Raw genomic sequence first — 15,582 nt, forward strand, 5'->3', positions numbered from 1 at the left:
CGTACCCGAGTGTGCTTTTTAGCAACTTTCACTAGCTGCCCACGCGTTTTTTGTCAAATGTATACGGCCACTACGGTCTTCTTTCTTACCAGACAGCTTTTACATTTTTGGTCTCTCTCTTAACATTAATTTTAACTTTTGCTAGATCCACATCATGTGATGCTAATCATCCTGAACGGGAACTCTTATAATTAAATACCACTAGTTCTCTGAAACATTTATGTGTAATTCAAAAAAAAATAATTTGCAATTTATATTTTTATCTCGTTAAAATTTTTTCACTGTTGCAATTTCACAGTTTTATATCTTCATATTTCTTTGCTAACTATCTTTTATCTATTCCCCAATAATTCTTGCAGGATGAAATTTGTTCTTCTTCTTGCCTCTCTGGTCGCCACATGCACTGCCTCTAATTTGGAGATTCTGGCTTCTCCAGCTTCGTTGAAGTTCCCAGAGGCCGGATCCACCATCAAGACCACCCAAATCTCGACGCTCAATGAGAATCTTCTTGGACTTTCCGCCAGACAAGTGGATGGTGAGTGTTTTAAAAATAAAAGCCGATCTCATGAATAGATCAAAAATTATATCGAAATGATCATTAGAAAATTTTTCAGGCTTCTCGGTCGCTGTTGATTTGTTTGCCCGTCCAAGAGCCCTTGCCGTTGTCTCGGTTGTTGGAGCTTCCGATGATTTCACCCTTGGAGGAAAAGTCTACTCGACGAAGAGCGACGGAATCGAGACTGTTGGATTCGAGCAGGATATGGCTTTGATCTTCGGAGCTGACCGTGAATCCGTCCAAGTGACCGCTGGAGGAATCACCGGATCCCAGCTTGCACTCGCTGCCAAACAAGAGACCATCGACGCTTCCGTGATCAAGACCGCCAGAAGCACCCTCAGAAGCGAGTTGGAGGCTGTTTACCAATTGGCCGCCGCTATTAAGGCCGCCGGTGTTCAGATGGACAACAACGCTGATGTTTTCCGGTATAATATGATTTTGAAAGTTCAGAGTCTGATATTTTTGTTTTCAGCGTCATCATCAACGGACTGGTTGGAATCACTGATGCCGCTCAGAAGCAAGAAGCTGTCGCTGACATCAAGGCCGCCATCGAGGCTCTTACCTCTGCCATCAACAACTCTTACGGCGGACAAGCTGTCGTCGAGCTTCTCACCTTCGAGGCCGAGTCTGGAGCCGCCGAAAACACAGCCGAGGACCGCGAAATTCCATCTTCCCACAACATTCAAAAGAGAGATGCCGCCGCTGACGCCTACAAAGACATCATTCAAAATGCTCGCAAGGCTTACATGGTCACAGTTCCAGTGTCCACTGACTACCCAGCCATCTTTGCCATTTTCTTCGGATTGGTTGTGATTCTTGTTGTGGTGAGTAGGTTGAAATTCTTGTTATACGTCTTCGACCCTATTGTTTTGGGTTTTCTTAGTTTGGATTTCTCCTCATAAAACAATATTTTTCCAGGCCTTGATCTACATCGTGGTCGGAATGGCCTCCATCGACCCAGAGAAAGACTCAATCATCTACAGAATGACCACCACCAGAATGAAGAAGGATTAGGATGGATGCCGAACACTTCTTCTTCACTGAACACAATGCTCAAACCATTTTTTTAAAATAATACTCTCGGTATTATGATAATTTTTTGTAATCTTCTAATCAAAACATTCCATCCCTTGATGTTCACTTCCAGTGTTATTTCTACTTTGTATTCCTCCTCCTCCTTATTGTTTGTCAGCAATTTAGGCTAATTTTTGAATTGAGTAAACTTTTCACTTCGATCTGACATTCTCCTTTTCTCTTTCTATTGCTCTGTGGACGGGGGAAAACTCGAACTGAAAAAGTAGGTTTTCTAAAATACGCCATTATTCAAACGTTTGACCATTGTAAGCCATTTCGTCTAGAAAAGAAATCAAAGCATGAATCACCCGTCTCTTTCCAGACGAAAACATGTCAGTAAAATCTTGAGCCGCATCCTGGTCTTATTTTTTCATTCATGTGCTGACGTGTCCGGATACTTTGAAAAAGCAAAAGGAATTGAGACGCAGGTAAAGAAAGACTGACGGTTCTCCTTTCTTGGCACCGCCCTCTTTAAGGAATCCTGAGTCTCAGCAAGAACTCTTTTCATTTCAACTGCAAATCATAACCATTTTTAAATCTAAATTTGTCTTTTTTGCTATCTGTGTAGCATTATTAATTGGAGTTGAAAAAGTTGGAGCCAACGATCAGAGCCGTGCGAAATTCCATATTCGTCAACAAAGATTTGCCAAGCTAATTAGGATCTCATGTGAAGGAATTTCGGGTAAGTCTTGTAGTTTCCTTCCAAGATTTCCAATGATTTTTGATAATGATGAACAGTTTTCAGAACTGGAGATAATGATAATGGCTGAATATTGTTGCGAAAACCAATGCGAAACAAAGAAGATAATTGAAAAGTGCCAACTCAGTTTCTAACTAGTCATTTCGCCTTTCATTGTTATTTTGAGGTTATAAAAGCTCTCCTTTTTTGTAATAAATTACATTTGTTCGAAAAATTAGTTTTCCAGACAATCATGACTTAGGGATATATTATCTTATGTCTTCAATCATCCAAAATTTAACATTACCTCAAATTGATATTTGTCTAATCCGATTAGATGTCGGCTCAACTATAGTATGAAATTTCAGTCCTTCGAATAAAAAATGAGTATTTTGGAACTGTAGACAATAAGACTAAAATTGAGTTTTACACAGAACGTTAAAATACGATGTCGAAAACAATTTTTTTAAAGAAAAAAAAACTGAAAAAAAAACAAAAAAAAACGAAAGAAAAATACTGAATTGGAATGCGGAAATCATGTGATGTTCTTCTCTAACTTAATATGAAGAAAAATCGCAATTTTCTTAAAGTAAAAGATTTCAGTAAAAGATTTCACTTAGAATAATGAATCATAATCAGAAATTAAATAAAATCACGTAACAAAATATTTCACATTACCTATTTTTGAATAACAAACCCACACACGTTTTGCAATTCCCCTGATGGACATTTTCTAACTAACAAACCAGTGTTATTGTGACAAAATCGAATACGAAAAACAAATTACGAAAAACCGCCCAATACCAATATAAGGTGCTCGGATATCCCCCAGCCCTTCTCATTTATTTCTCCCTTATATCTCATTGAGATGATAACCCTTTCCTTTCTGTTCTTTTCTTCCTGCTTGCTAACCCGAGCAAATTGCCAAATCGATGCCATCATTGAGACTTACTTAGTGCTTGAGAATGCTGAAGAGCACGGCACACCGCTCGCCAAAAACACCATCGTTGTGTTCCATCCCGTCTACACAGACAGCAGTGAGAATGTTGCTAGACCCGACGATCCTTCAACAACCATGGAAACGGGCACAGCCCCTAGTTTCCCGAAGCCGCCAACCGTCCTTGCGGCATGTCAACGCATTGTGGCTACAATTATCAGGGAATCATGTGAATTTACATCGGGTAGATCCATTTTTCTTCAATTAATTTCGAAAATAAAAATTCCAGAGGAAAACTTGATCAAGGTCCTTGAAAAATGTTGCCGAGAGCCGTGCTCTTTGATGGAAATTGTACAAGGTTGCATAAGCAGTTATCATACGAATTGAATCACTGACAATTTCTTTACTTGTTCAACTGAACCGATTTTCCAGTATTCATGTTAATTTTTTATTCACGCAATTTATTTCCTTTCAAGGCGGAAGCCAACGAGAACAACAGATTTATTGTGAAAATAATAAAAATTGAGAAGTCAGTTAACTATTAAATTGCTGTTTATTTTTTGTCATTCAAAATTTCTCGAAAAGTTAAAGATATGTTCTCCATCTGGACTTTTTTTCAAAAATAAAACTATTCAAAACAGATGTCTTCAAAATATCATCTTTTCCAAGTACTGGGATGTGTTTTCCAAAGCTCCTTAAACCTGCAAAAATTCGATATTCGACACAGATTCGTTTAGGATTCCATTTTCCGTGTTTGAACCTTTTTTCTTATCACGTCATGAATTTCTCTACGCCTTCATATTCCTCGTGATCTTTCCGTCCTTCAATTTTTCGATAATTTAAAAATAACTCATATCCTTTTCCATTTTGATCAAACTCAATTTCATCTCGGCTGTCAGTTGAACTCCACGTCAGAACGCACTCGTGGTGACGGCACCTATTCGCACAGCTCTTTCTAAACCCCGCCCTTTTTCTCTGACGGAAAGATACAAAACATAAGTGCACGGAATAGGCTCCGCCCACTGAGTATAAAAGGGTGAGTTGAGCTCAGAACCCTTGTCCATTGACTAAAGTCAATATGAAGTACCTTTCCCTTCTTGTTTTCTTCTTCTCGCTCTCGGCCATCTCGGCACTTAATGTTCCATCAGAGGTGATGGCTGATTCCATTAGTGGTCCGGAGTTCAACCAGCACAACTGGAACACGCACAACACTGCCTTCCACAGATATTGGAAGGCTCAGATAGCCAAGCCAGATCGTGATCTAGAACTTCAACGAATGATCGATGCTGCAACCGTCGGCAGCAAGACCTACAAAACTCGATACTGTGGAGATTGGGAAAACGCAACCCAATTTGTCTGCAGAGCGAAAGGTGCGTTGAGAATTTGTCTGATTTCTCTAAGAGGACTTTTCGAAACGTTTCAACAGAAATGTACATAATTCTTGATTTCAGAAATCCGTCCACCTGTCGCTTTCCAGGAGATGTGCTGCACTACAGGTTGTACAGAGACAACCATGCGGCAGGCAATGTGCCCATCGGAATTGGATCAGAACTAATGGAAGCATCAAAGAATTCTGATATTTTCCGCTTATATTGTCCTTGCCCTCCCCATTTAAACAAAGTCATTTCCTCTCCAATTCACCTTCCCCACAAATTCTTGCGTTTTCCCAATTTCTTACATTTTTGGCGTTGGTTGGTGAATAAATGTTAAATTATCATGAAAAACTGTGCTTTATATATTTTATATACAGTGTGACCAATAATGATAGGACGTTTCTAAACGTCTCCCATTTTTTAGAAAAACGTTTTATAACTGTAATAACTTTATCAAAATATTCAAAATATATAAGAATTTTAGTTTTATAACAAGTAGTCATGATTAGAACCACGAGCTTTAACAGAAGCCTCCAAACGCATGATAAAAAATTTGGCTGTGCGGCGACTGTAGTTGACGTCAAAGTCGCCCTAGAACTTTTGAAATGGACTTTACAGAAAGTCCAAAAAACAGTAGGAAATTCCTGAGATCTTGTTCTTTAAAAGATTCCATACACTAAAGTCCATCGGACTGAAATCCGTGAAGTTAGACCCAATCGTAGCCGAGTTTTCTAGGAAAATGAGCGTCTAAGACCGCAATTGTGGATTTCGATCTACAAGACGGTGCTGAGTCTTACAGATGGTTTTAAATATGTCCAACAAACTGCTGAGTGGCCCAAGACAACAAATTATGCATCAAAACTGTCATTCGGTAGACCTGCGAGCTGAGTTTCACCAAAAACCAAAAAATTAGTATTGGTTGCCGTGATTCTATCCCAAACTTTGAAATTTTTACGGAAGGGCAATCTGAAGATAAAATACGTTCAGGAGATTCGTTGTCATCTTTTGGTAACAATTGTCCCTGATCCCGACGGTTCGGAAGAGTTTCATCAGGGAAACTCATTACGTCACCCTAGATCTCGTCTGACACCCGCCGCAGGTGGAGGTGTGAAAATAGTTTTTTGCATTTTTCGCGTCTGCAGGCCCCGGATGTATAAGAAAGGAATAGTTTGCGGTAGATACGGTAACTGCAAGTGTTTAAATCATATTTTCCGATTTTTTGAACCCTGGACCATGCAATACCAAGACTAAAACCCATTTTTTTGCTCAATTGGGCGTTTGAGATCCCCCGAGTCTGGTGAATGTTCAAAGTTAATGGTGGTCTTAATTTTTGTTTTAGTAGGTTCCTCTGATCCTTTTGGATATTTTGAAAAACATTTCGGACACCTGATGAAGAAACTCCAAGTCTTCTAGTTACATCAACACGTGCACCCCATCTCGAGAAAAGTTGCGATCATGGGTTGGTGTGGAGAAGTCTTCATAATTCTGAACAAAAAACAAAATGATACCAAATAATATAAATCACTGCTTATAGAGGGCCCCTACTTTCTATTAGTTTCGAAAGTTTTCAAAATTATTCTTTGGCGCCGGGCCAAGGAGCTCTCAAAAAAAAAACGTCCTATCATTATCGGCCACCCTGTATACACAGATGAATGACAATGTAATGATGTGAGCCTTCAGATAAGGGAAAAAGCTGGTAGATTTCAGATAAAAAACCATCAAAAAAATGCGATTCTGCATTTTTGAGGTATTTTCTCTAGCAGAAAACGGTAATCTTTTTGTGACCTCATGACCATTTTTTGATTTTTTAATTCTCATAAAATTTCAATGATTTTATGTTTTACGATTGGTTCATTATAAACGAAATGACGGGAAAGGAGAATTTAATGATTTTGTATATTGACATCTGTAAACCACGCAATACAATTCATTAAAAGAAATGTTCTAACATACTGCCAATTGACTCGGTTCGTAAAATAGGCATGTGTTATTTTTTGATAATCACTTACTTTTTGAAGAAAGAGAAAAACGTGAGAATAAGTCAGGAGATTATATATTCTTTTTTTCGTTGCTGTTAAAAAAAACACAGAGAAGGTGAGGTTCAACATAATGCGCATTTTTGCTCAATATGGAAGGGATAAATGTTTTGTCGACCGAAAGCGACCACAGAAAAACAAAAGGTGTGGAGCAAATGAGACAACGATATTTATTGAGGAGAAATTTGGCAGGGGAGGTTTGATTAGCACCACTGTGCACGTTAACAATGTTTGAGATAAAATAGGTTAATTCAAACAAAGTATGAAAATAAAGTTTTTATGAAGCCAGAAATAGGGTAAAAATTAGGAAAAAAACATCCGGTATCACATAATCTCGCGTGTCTCCATTTTCGTGATAGGCCCGGTAGGGGAAGGAAACTGAATTTCTGAATTTTCTAGGTCCGGTGTCAGCCCGGCCCAAGTTTGCAGTAATTTTTCCTTAAAATCCAGTCCCACCAGGTTCAAAATTCTCCCCTGCCCGCTCCCCTGTTTTTCTTCTAGTCCTGATTTTTAAAGTTTATGGTCTTAATTTTTCAAGTTTTATCAAAGTTTTTTTCGACGTTTCTTCACAGCCTAGTTCGTGAATATTGTCTTGTAATTCGAGTTTTTCCCGCTGCCCTGAGCATGTTTCTTAAATTTTACACATGATAACATAGTGGTGTGCCCATCAGAAATCCTGCGATTCTTTGGTTCTTGCTTCCATAATAAAAGCATTCCTCAAAACTAACTCTGTTGTCAAAATTGTGATTTATTTCTTGGCATCATCATTTTTTTAGAAATTATTTGTATTCTAGTCAAAATATTTTTACGATATTCGTTTTCAGAGGGATTAACTGTCTGCTCAAAGTGATCATATGAAATGGAGAAGATTTAAACATCACGAAGAAAATGGAAGCAATTCAGAATGCGGAGTGAAACTGTTTATCAAAACGATGGTTTATGGTTATGTTGGATTGATGTGTCGCGGGCATTTCTATAAGTAAACAAAAATACATGATAACATCCTTTTTAACGACGTAAAAAAGAAATAAGAGCAGATCCCAATAAGCAGTGTATTTCCGCGCTGTCAGACGATCATTTTTCGAAACACAGCTTGTTAAGGATAAATCGTTGTGCTGAAATTCTTTTGGTTTTTTTTAATACAGGAACCTGATACTTATATCGCGGGAAATTCAGGTCTCAAGTTTGATTTTCTAAATTGAGCTATTGCTAGTTAAATCTTTTCTGCTATACGAATCATCTTCTCGCTTGCTTTTTAGCTCACTTGGAGCAACAGAAACTTCTAAAGGTGTTATGAAACAGATCGGAAATTAAGATGCGGAAAAGAGATAAGTAAGCGGGGGCAAACGCTCATTAGAAGGTCCCCTTTTGACGCGTTGCATAGTCACGCTGATTCATTTGTCTGGTGTGTGTTTGTGTATGCGTGAGAAAGTAGCTCTCCTTCCCGCCTTCACTTTTCACCTTTTGAAATTATCAAGAACTAGCTTTCCTTCTATGATATACATCTTCTCAGTTGAAAAAATAAAATGAGAGTCACCTTTTACGAAGCAAGTACATACTATCCAATGTGTATATTTGTGTACAGTACAGTTATTGTTAATAATTTTTCTGGCCTCAATTATTCACGTTTTCAGCCTAGTTTTGATATTTAAAAAGCGCTATTTCGTCTGTAATAGTTAAAAGACTAATCGTTTTAGAGAGTGAAATTATAGTCCTTTCGATCAGTTGACTGAAAGCGGCTTAGAGTAGAGATAATAGTTCTTTTGACCGCAATTTGTAATTCCTATAATGCTACATGTTCAAAAATAAACTTTAAAGTTTTTCAGTAGCCAGAAACAAAAAGTAAATTTGCAACTTAAATCAGGAACTGTTTAAAACGAATTCTCGAATAAACTGTAGTTGAATTAATATGTTTCGTTTTCACATCAAATTTTTATCGCTGATCTGAAGTACAGTTCATCAAAGGACATGTCACACAACTTTGTCATGAGAAGTAGCATGAGATGCATATCGAGGTAATTGCGGCTTCCCTCCTATCTATACCACAATCTTGTCTAGCAAATTTATCCTTGAACTTCTCCGTCTTTGTTTCTTCCTGCAACACGTCACTTTCTCTTGTGTCTTCCGATTTTGCTGGTCACGTGACATAGAAAGTAAAAATTGAAGGGAAAAAAAATGAGAAGCAGATATTCTTGTGATTATACATATCGAATCTGGTATTGAGAGTTTTCTATTCTCTATTCTATCTCAATTTTTTTTCTCTTTAGTGAAAATCTCCATGATCAAAAAATGTATATGAGTCTCTAATTGAATAGATAATTGCTCAGATATGTCCGCAAAACAGACTTCAAATCATCCGAAATCATCTTCTGACCAACGCACTGAAGAATCGTCTTCGAAACCAAGTTATGAGCACGCGATTACTCAAAACGCAGCTTCAGATGACGGTGTGAACTCTGCACTAGGGATTTTTTTAATTGGTGTTTCCAGAAACTGACGGGTTCTTCTTTTCTGTGGTCAAACGATGGGATGCGAATCCAGAAGGAAGTGAGTTACCGTAAACACTCTAATAAAATCACAACCTATAGTACCTAACTACTAACTTTGAGCCAATTCGTCTTGGTTCCCGTGAGAAGTATCAAAAAGTAGTCAACATAAAAAATATTTTTAATGCTTTCCGTAAGATTTTGTTCTAGATGTTTTCGACATTATGAATGATATTCTATCTGAGGATAAAGCCAAAATTGAATCACATGATCGTCGTCAACCTCCAAGAACGTATGATCAGAAAATCGTTATGAAAAGTAAGTGAAACTGTTGAAGTTTTCAAAATGGCATTGTCTGTTTCCAACCATGTAATTTCAGTGTACGGTGCCATGTTGCATGAAGTCAAAAACCCATTTGACCCCTACGGTGAGAAATATTTTGTGTTAGAATACAACCTTGTTCATTTTCAGTAGATCTCGCGGAAGAAGAGTTTCTGGGAAAGAAAGTCAAAGAATACACCAGAGAAAATTTTGAGGAATTGGATAATTTTTTTACTCGTGAGTTTGCATTCTACTGGCTGTACTAGTGAAAGCATCTGATCATTAGTAGCGCCATAATAGCGAAGCTACAAGCTTGTTCATTTGGAATTTCCAGCTACTTGGGAACAAATGGATCAAATGCTCAAAAACGATGGAATCTATGACGAACACTACAAGGAAGAAATTAAAAGTTAGTTATAATTGAGAAATCTACAACCGAATTGCATTTTTTCCAGTGGTCCGAGACTTCCAAGAGCTTGTTAACTCAGAACTCAAAAAAGCCATGCAACGACAGGGATTCGTAACTTCAACTACCGAAAACTTAAAAGGACAAATCAGTAAGTGTTCTCTCTCATTGATTTTCATTTTCATGAATTTTTACAGTAGTTCGTCTTCTCTCCGGAAAACGACTCAAATGTGATCCATCTGGTGTGCTCATTGAGCACTGCAAAGCTTTCAAAACTTACTCAGACATCAAAGATTATCCGAAATACCCCGAAATGCTTTGGACCATAAAACAATTCCATGAGAAATACGATTATCAGGAGGCGTTAATGAAGAAGGGAAAATATGAAGGTAATTTTTTGTGGAATTTTTCAATTATCAATTATTTCATATTTTTCAGTTATCTCAAGACCGGTCAAATCCGTGCAGTCTACCAGTGAAAATAGGTGTGTCATTTCCCAAGAAGATCTTTTGAGATTGGAAGAGAAGTTTGAAGCTCTCAAGACTGCAGAGGGTGGAAAACCCAAGTGAGCTCTCAGAGGATCATAGGAAATCAGTTAATCCCAATGTTCATTTCGAACATTTATATTGAACCTCTTTCATTCCTCCCCAGATCATAATTCCTTTTTTCTTCGCACGTTTTTCAATGCAGCTTACAGAATTTTCCCCTCTCTCCATTTTCATTAATTTTTGTCGATTTCCTTTGTATTGAGAGCAAAAATCAAACCCACTTTTCGAATTTTCATCATTCGCATATTTTTTGTCAGCACTAATTTGTATACGAGACTCTTGCATCAGTTTCCTTTTCCCCTCATTTTTGAATGAAAAAATTGTTGTGACTTTTTTTAGATTTTTCAATCCTTCTCACACACTTGATTCGAACAAAACGTGAATTTGTTCATATTCACTGAGATGATTCCAGATAATTTAATGAAGCTGAATGCGCAGGAAGCAAAACGTAAAAGACGAAATCGTAGTTTTCAAATTTTTGGATTCCTTCATTCCAGATTTTAGGGAAACACGTGTTTTGAGGAAACTTGGTGTTTCCAGCTTCATTTTCCCACGTTTTTACTTGTTTCGGGTGCTTTTTTCTGAGAAAGAAAACCGGCCAAGATGAAATGAGCCCTTCAAGCGAGGGAGACCAGCGATATTTTTTCGGTGTTACAATATGCATTTTCACGTGACGGTGCACAGCAGAAATGGGCGGAATTCTTCATTCCCTATTCCTGATTTTACATTTCATTCCTTTTTCCGGATTTTCAATAATATTATCACGCTGATCTCTGGTTTACAGTGGATAATTCATAATTGCTTCAGTGTTTCAAGGAGGTGTAGCAGCGTTTGAAGAGGTCGTTATGAAGGCGGCGTACACGAAATACACACAGCAGTGTATTATCGTCATTGCACATTTGCATAAGAATTGGTTTGAAACAAGAAGTTTTCGAATAGATACAGATTACTGTAACGCAAAAATATAGTGTATGTTGAACGGCCAGTGTAGTTCTGAAAGTCAGCAATTGCCCTTTTCAATTCTCACTGGATGTTTTCCATTTTCCAATGTTTCATCTGATATATCACTTTGCAGGGAATTTCCTATTTTCGGAACCTTCCTTATTTTACCGAAGTATCCATAGTAGATGGACTCTCTTTCCTGTTGGTCCTCTTTTTATTCTGCGGAAACAGTTCTGTGTGTGGACCTGATCTGACCCCGCTACACACAGCAACCGAACAAACGGTTTGTGGCCCCTTCATTGTGTGAGCGACCCTTCTCCCTCTCTCTCTTTTTTCTGCCCTTATCCACCTCGCAATCTAACACGGTGTGTGGTGAATGGTAGGCGCATTTTGGAGAAAGGTGCCCCACTGTTGATGTGCTGTCCTGTATATGTCCTTCGTTTTATGCGGCCATTGGTTTGCCAAGAGACCGATTTGCATGAGCCACTATGCGTTATTTCCATTTCTCTTCATCATTTTCTAACACTTTCATCCTCCGAGTTTTTGAACGTTTCGGAGATCATCACTGCATCAATTTTCCCTATTTCGATTCAAAGGAGTCGGTGAAAAAAATGTATAAAAATATCCACATAAGCCTATATCCACGTTCCGTTGCATTGAACTTTTCTCAGACGTTTCTTCTAATTTATTATTTTTAATTACACAAAAACGTTTTTTTTCAGATGTCCGTAGCTAGTACGTCCTCTCAAATGAGCGAAGAAACGACCAACCCCACAAAATATAGCATAATCAGTCAAATTGGCAAAGGAGGCTACAGCACCGTTCATCTGGTTTTGTTAGCCAATGATGCCCAGGATATGGTGGTGCTAAAGAAGACGGAACTGACCGCCAAAGCCAAAGCAGATGATCTGGAGAACGAATACAAACTTCACAAAAGTTTGATGGTCAATGGAGGACATGAGAATATTATCAAGATATTTGAAATGAATCGAGGACCCAAAGTTTATGAGTTCTTTTTGGAATACGCCAGAGAAGGACCGATTTCCAGTATTTTTGATAACAAAGGACTGCCGACAACAATTGCTAGGTTTTATTTTCGGCAGCTGATAAACGGACTAAAGTATATCCACGACCATGGCATTACTCATCGGGACATTAAGCCAACAAATTTACTGCTGGATAAAGATGGTATGTTTTTATTTCAATCAAAAAAAGATCAGCCCGTTTTGCCAAAAAACAAAATAAATCTTTTTTAAAAAATCAATTTTCAGATAATCTCAAAATTTGCGACTTCGGTCTAGCCACCTCTTATCGTGATGCTGATGGGAAGAACATTCCAGTTGTAGGACACACAGGTACACCTCCGTATGCAGCGCCAGAGGTTTTCTCAAAAGATTTGGTGAACGGACCAGCGACGGATGTCTGGTCGGCTGGCATCGTGTTGGTGGAGCTGCTCACCGGATCTCGCCCATGGGCCAGAGCAAGTCTAAAGTGAGTGATAGAGCTGGGTATTTTTCTACCGGCTCCTTGAAAATAATAAACTTTCAAAATACAATTTTTAATTTGCAAGTTTTTAGGAAATGCGTTCAGTATTCTGACTGGGTTAACAATATCACATGTCTTGATGAGAGACCCTGGAGTTTGATGGATTTTAATTCGTACAGTAAGTTTTTTTAACAGTTTTCTCAAACTAGGAAGCTCCGAACCGGAATTTTTCAAAACTCTTTGTCCTTCAGACTTCATTCGTTTGATTCTTGCTCCAATGGCCACCAAAAGAGCATCCATCAAATCAATTATGGCTCACAAATGGTTCGTGTCTCATTGAAATGTGCAAGCCCAAGAAGTTTTCATCCAAGTCTCCCTTCATCAAATTTGATCTGTAAATTTACTGTAAACTAATGTAATTTTGTGTTTCACACTTTCCCTATGTACAACTTTTTCTATCCCTGATTGATTGATTATATATTGTCGCTGAGAATACATTTTTCAAGAAAAATAAAATATCTAACCAAAACGAAACTATCTATTTCAAATCATTCGAAATTAAAAGAAAAATAGGATCGAGCGTTGGGAACAGACAGCAGCTTGCGTCGCCGTAGATCGGCTGTTAGCTGCGCGAGATTTCTAGAGCTGGGTCCACAAGTTCAATTTTTGGAGGGGTATATATAAACAAGTATTCTAGGAAAACTTGTTCATGTATACTCCAATTTTCAATCAACTACAAGAGAGCTGATATTTTAATTCTTTTACAGTTTGTTCTGGGTGCATTATTGTTTTCAATAGTGTTGGTTCTTTTAGTCTGTTCGAGTTCAGGGGTCCCAAGACAATTGATGGGGCCCTGAATACACTGTAAAATCTATAATAGAAGGGCATCGATGTTATCGAATATCTATTATGACTCATCATTTCGAAATCTGATCAGTCTGTATTATTCATCTGGTCAATCACCAAAAACAAATACAATATTTCCACAGAATGACTCAGAAATCGACGCTTTCAGAATGTCAAAATATCGAAATCAGTGATTTTTCCCAATTGTTTCTGTGTTTATTGTTTCCTGTTTTGACTTTTACAAATATTTTCAACTGGAATTTCGTCGATTTATTGCAATGTAGTAAGTGTCCAAAGTACTAGTAAAACTCAAACAATTTCACTTTTCAGTCATGACGTCGGAGTTAGACGAGGTGACTTGTTGGACAATATGTGGTATGTCTCAAGACCCCTTGGTTTGGGAGCATACGGTCAGACTTATACTGCTAGGTGCAAGTATTCGCTCTTCCGAGAAGATGTAATTAAAATCCAAAAGCCTAGTAAGGATTACAACCGAGAAATTTTGACCGGTGGCAAGATGTCTGGCATCCCTGGATTCCCTCGCTTTTTCGGTTCTTTCCATTTTAAAGAGTACATGTGCATAGGTAAATTGGTCTCAGAATGATTACTCCCAGTTTCCGAGTTTTTTAGCAATGTCGCATGAGGGTGAGCCACTCGCGACTGTACTCCGTCGTTGTGCCAAAGAAAAAATGCATAGTTGGAACGTTGCTACAATTGGTTACCGCCTTTTCAAACTGATTCATGTTCTGCATGAGAACGAAATTGTGCACAGAGATTTGCATTCCAGCAATGTGCTTGTCAAACAAACCGAAGATGGAGTGAGTTATCATGAATTCCTAGAAATATTCAAGCATTCATCTGGTGTGTTTTTAGGCTATTTACCATGGTGACCTAGAAAATTCATGTTGGAAAAGTTAGGCCACCGTGTTGGAATGAACAAGAAGACATATCGGTTTATCTCCTCATTTCTAGGCCATCCTAACATGGTGGCCTAACGTGTGGTAGATGAATTTTAGAGGACGCCAATTTTTAAGGCCTAGATATGTCCTGACATTCACCTAGTGTTTTTTCTAGGCCATCTCAACATAGTGACCTCATTTTAGCATGTTGAGTTTTCTAGGCTACCATGGTAAATAGCCTAGAAAACACACCTAATAAACGTACAACGTTTGGGAAATGTTCATTAATCAAATAATTTTTAGAAACTTCATTTGAGCATCATTGATTTCGGAAAGGCCAGTATTCTCTCGGGAAACCCGTTCGATCCTGTTGACGATTACATCTCTGCAGTTCTTATTCTTTTCCGATTGAGAAATGAGGACCCACTTGGAATTCTCTTCGAGAGATACTTGGAAACTAAGAAAACTTTTGTGAGTCGTTCCTTTTGCTGAAACTCTTTGCAGTTTTTTGGAATATTCCAGCGCAAGAATCCAGTCGAATACATTTCCGCACCAGAGAACAAGTGGTTGGGTCATCTTTATCAGACTTTGGAGAACCAGAGAAACGCGAAAAATGGAATTAAACTCACCGAGCTGCTTGATGCCTTCCGTGCTGTCCATCCAGGTTTGAACGACGAGACCCCGATTTATTACTCGAAGAAAAATTGGAAACTTGTAATTCATTGATTTTTTTTTGACGTAACCGAAGTTCTTTATCAGAACCCTGTTGTGAAAAATTTTTAAGTACTATTTATTTTTTCATAATTTACATTTTTTGTAAGTTTAATCAAAATGTTAACTTGTATATGAAAGACTTTGTATTGCAAAAAAAAACAGAAACAATTTTTATTAAAATATGAGGAAAGAAAAAGACAGGAAGAGAGTGCTAGGTCACAAAAAAAGAAAAATGTGCAAATACATAGTCAATTATTAAAAAAAAACGTTGTTAAGGTTC

At 37.9% G+C, this 15,582-nt stretch overlaps 5 protein-coding genes across 5 annotated transcripts; all 5 read left to right on the forward strand.

Annotated features, from left to right (window-relative positions):
- Positions 1 to 360: 360 nt before the first annotated feature.
- CBG16307 lies at positions 361 to 1,570 on the forward strand (the record flags this gene model as incomplete). Its single annotated transcript, XM_002643539.1, has 4 exons — positions 361 to 535; positions 615 to 981; positions 1,029 to 1,380; positions 1,475 to 1,570. The coding sequence occupies 4 exons, from the start codon at positions 361 to 363 to the stop codon at positions 1,568 to 1,570; spliced, it is 990 nt and encodes a 329-aa protein (XP_002643585.1).
- Positions 1,571 to 3,177: 1,607 nt separating this feature from the next.
- CBG27408 lies at positions 3,178 to 3,633 on the forward strand (the record flags this gene model as incomplete). The annotated part of the gene is made up of 1 exon (XM_045238794.1): positions 3,178 to 3,633. The coding sequence occupies one exon, from the start codon at positions 3,178 to 3,180 to the stop codon at positions 3,631 to 3,633; it is 456 nt and encodes a 151-aa protein (XP_045099775.1).
- A 766-nt stretch (positions 3,634 to 4,399) lies between these two features.
- CBG27409 lies at positions 4,400 to 4,801 on the forward strand (the record flags this gene model as incomplete). Its single annotated transcript, XM_045238795.1, has 2 exons — positions 4,400 to 4,616; positions 4,698 to 4,801. 2 exons carry the CDS (start codon positions 4,400 to 4,402, stop codon positions 4,799 to 4,801), a joined length of 321 nt encoding a protein of 106 aa, XP_045099776.1.
- Positions 4,802 to 9,365: 4,564 nt separating this feature from the next.
- On the forward strand, positions 9,366 to 10,437 carry CBG27410 (the record flags this gene model as incomplete). Its single annotated transcript, XM_045238796.1, has 7 exons — positions 9,366 to 9,459; positions 9,521 to 9,568; positions 9,613 to 9,699; positions 9,797 to 9,871; positions 9,918 to 10,019; positions 10,066 to 10,257; positions 10,307 to 10,437. 7 exons carry the CDS (start codon positions 9,366 to 9,368, stop codon positions 10,435 to 10,437), a joined length of 729 nt encoding a protein of 242 aa, XP_045099777.1.
- Positions 10,438 to 12,080: 1,643 nt separating this feature from the next.
- CBG16303 lies at positions 12,081 to 15,314 on the forward strand (the record flags this gene model as incomplete). The annotated part of the gene is made up of 8 exons (XM_002643538.1): positions 12,081 to 12,546; positions 12,630 to 12,849; positions 12,936 to 13,021; positions 13,095 to 13,167; positions 14,020 to 14,273; positions 14,320 to 14,507; positions 14,892 to 15,059; positions 15,111 to 15,314. 8 exons carry the CDS (start codon positions 12,081 to 12,083, stop codon positions 15,312 to 15,314), a joined length of 1,659 nt encoding a protein of 552 aa, XP_002643584.1.
- Between the last annotated feature and the right edge of the window lie 268 nt (positions 15,315 to 15,582).

The sequence above is a fragment of the Caenorhabditis briggsae genome, assembly GCF_000004555.2.
Source record: "Caenorhabditis briggsae complete genome, chrX, whole genome shotgun sequence".
Classification (NCBI taxonomy): Eukaryota; Metazoa; Nematoda; class Chromadorea; order Rhabditida; family Rhabditidae; genus Caenorhabditis; species Caenorhabditis briggsae.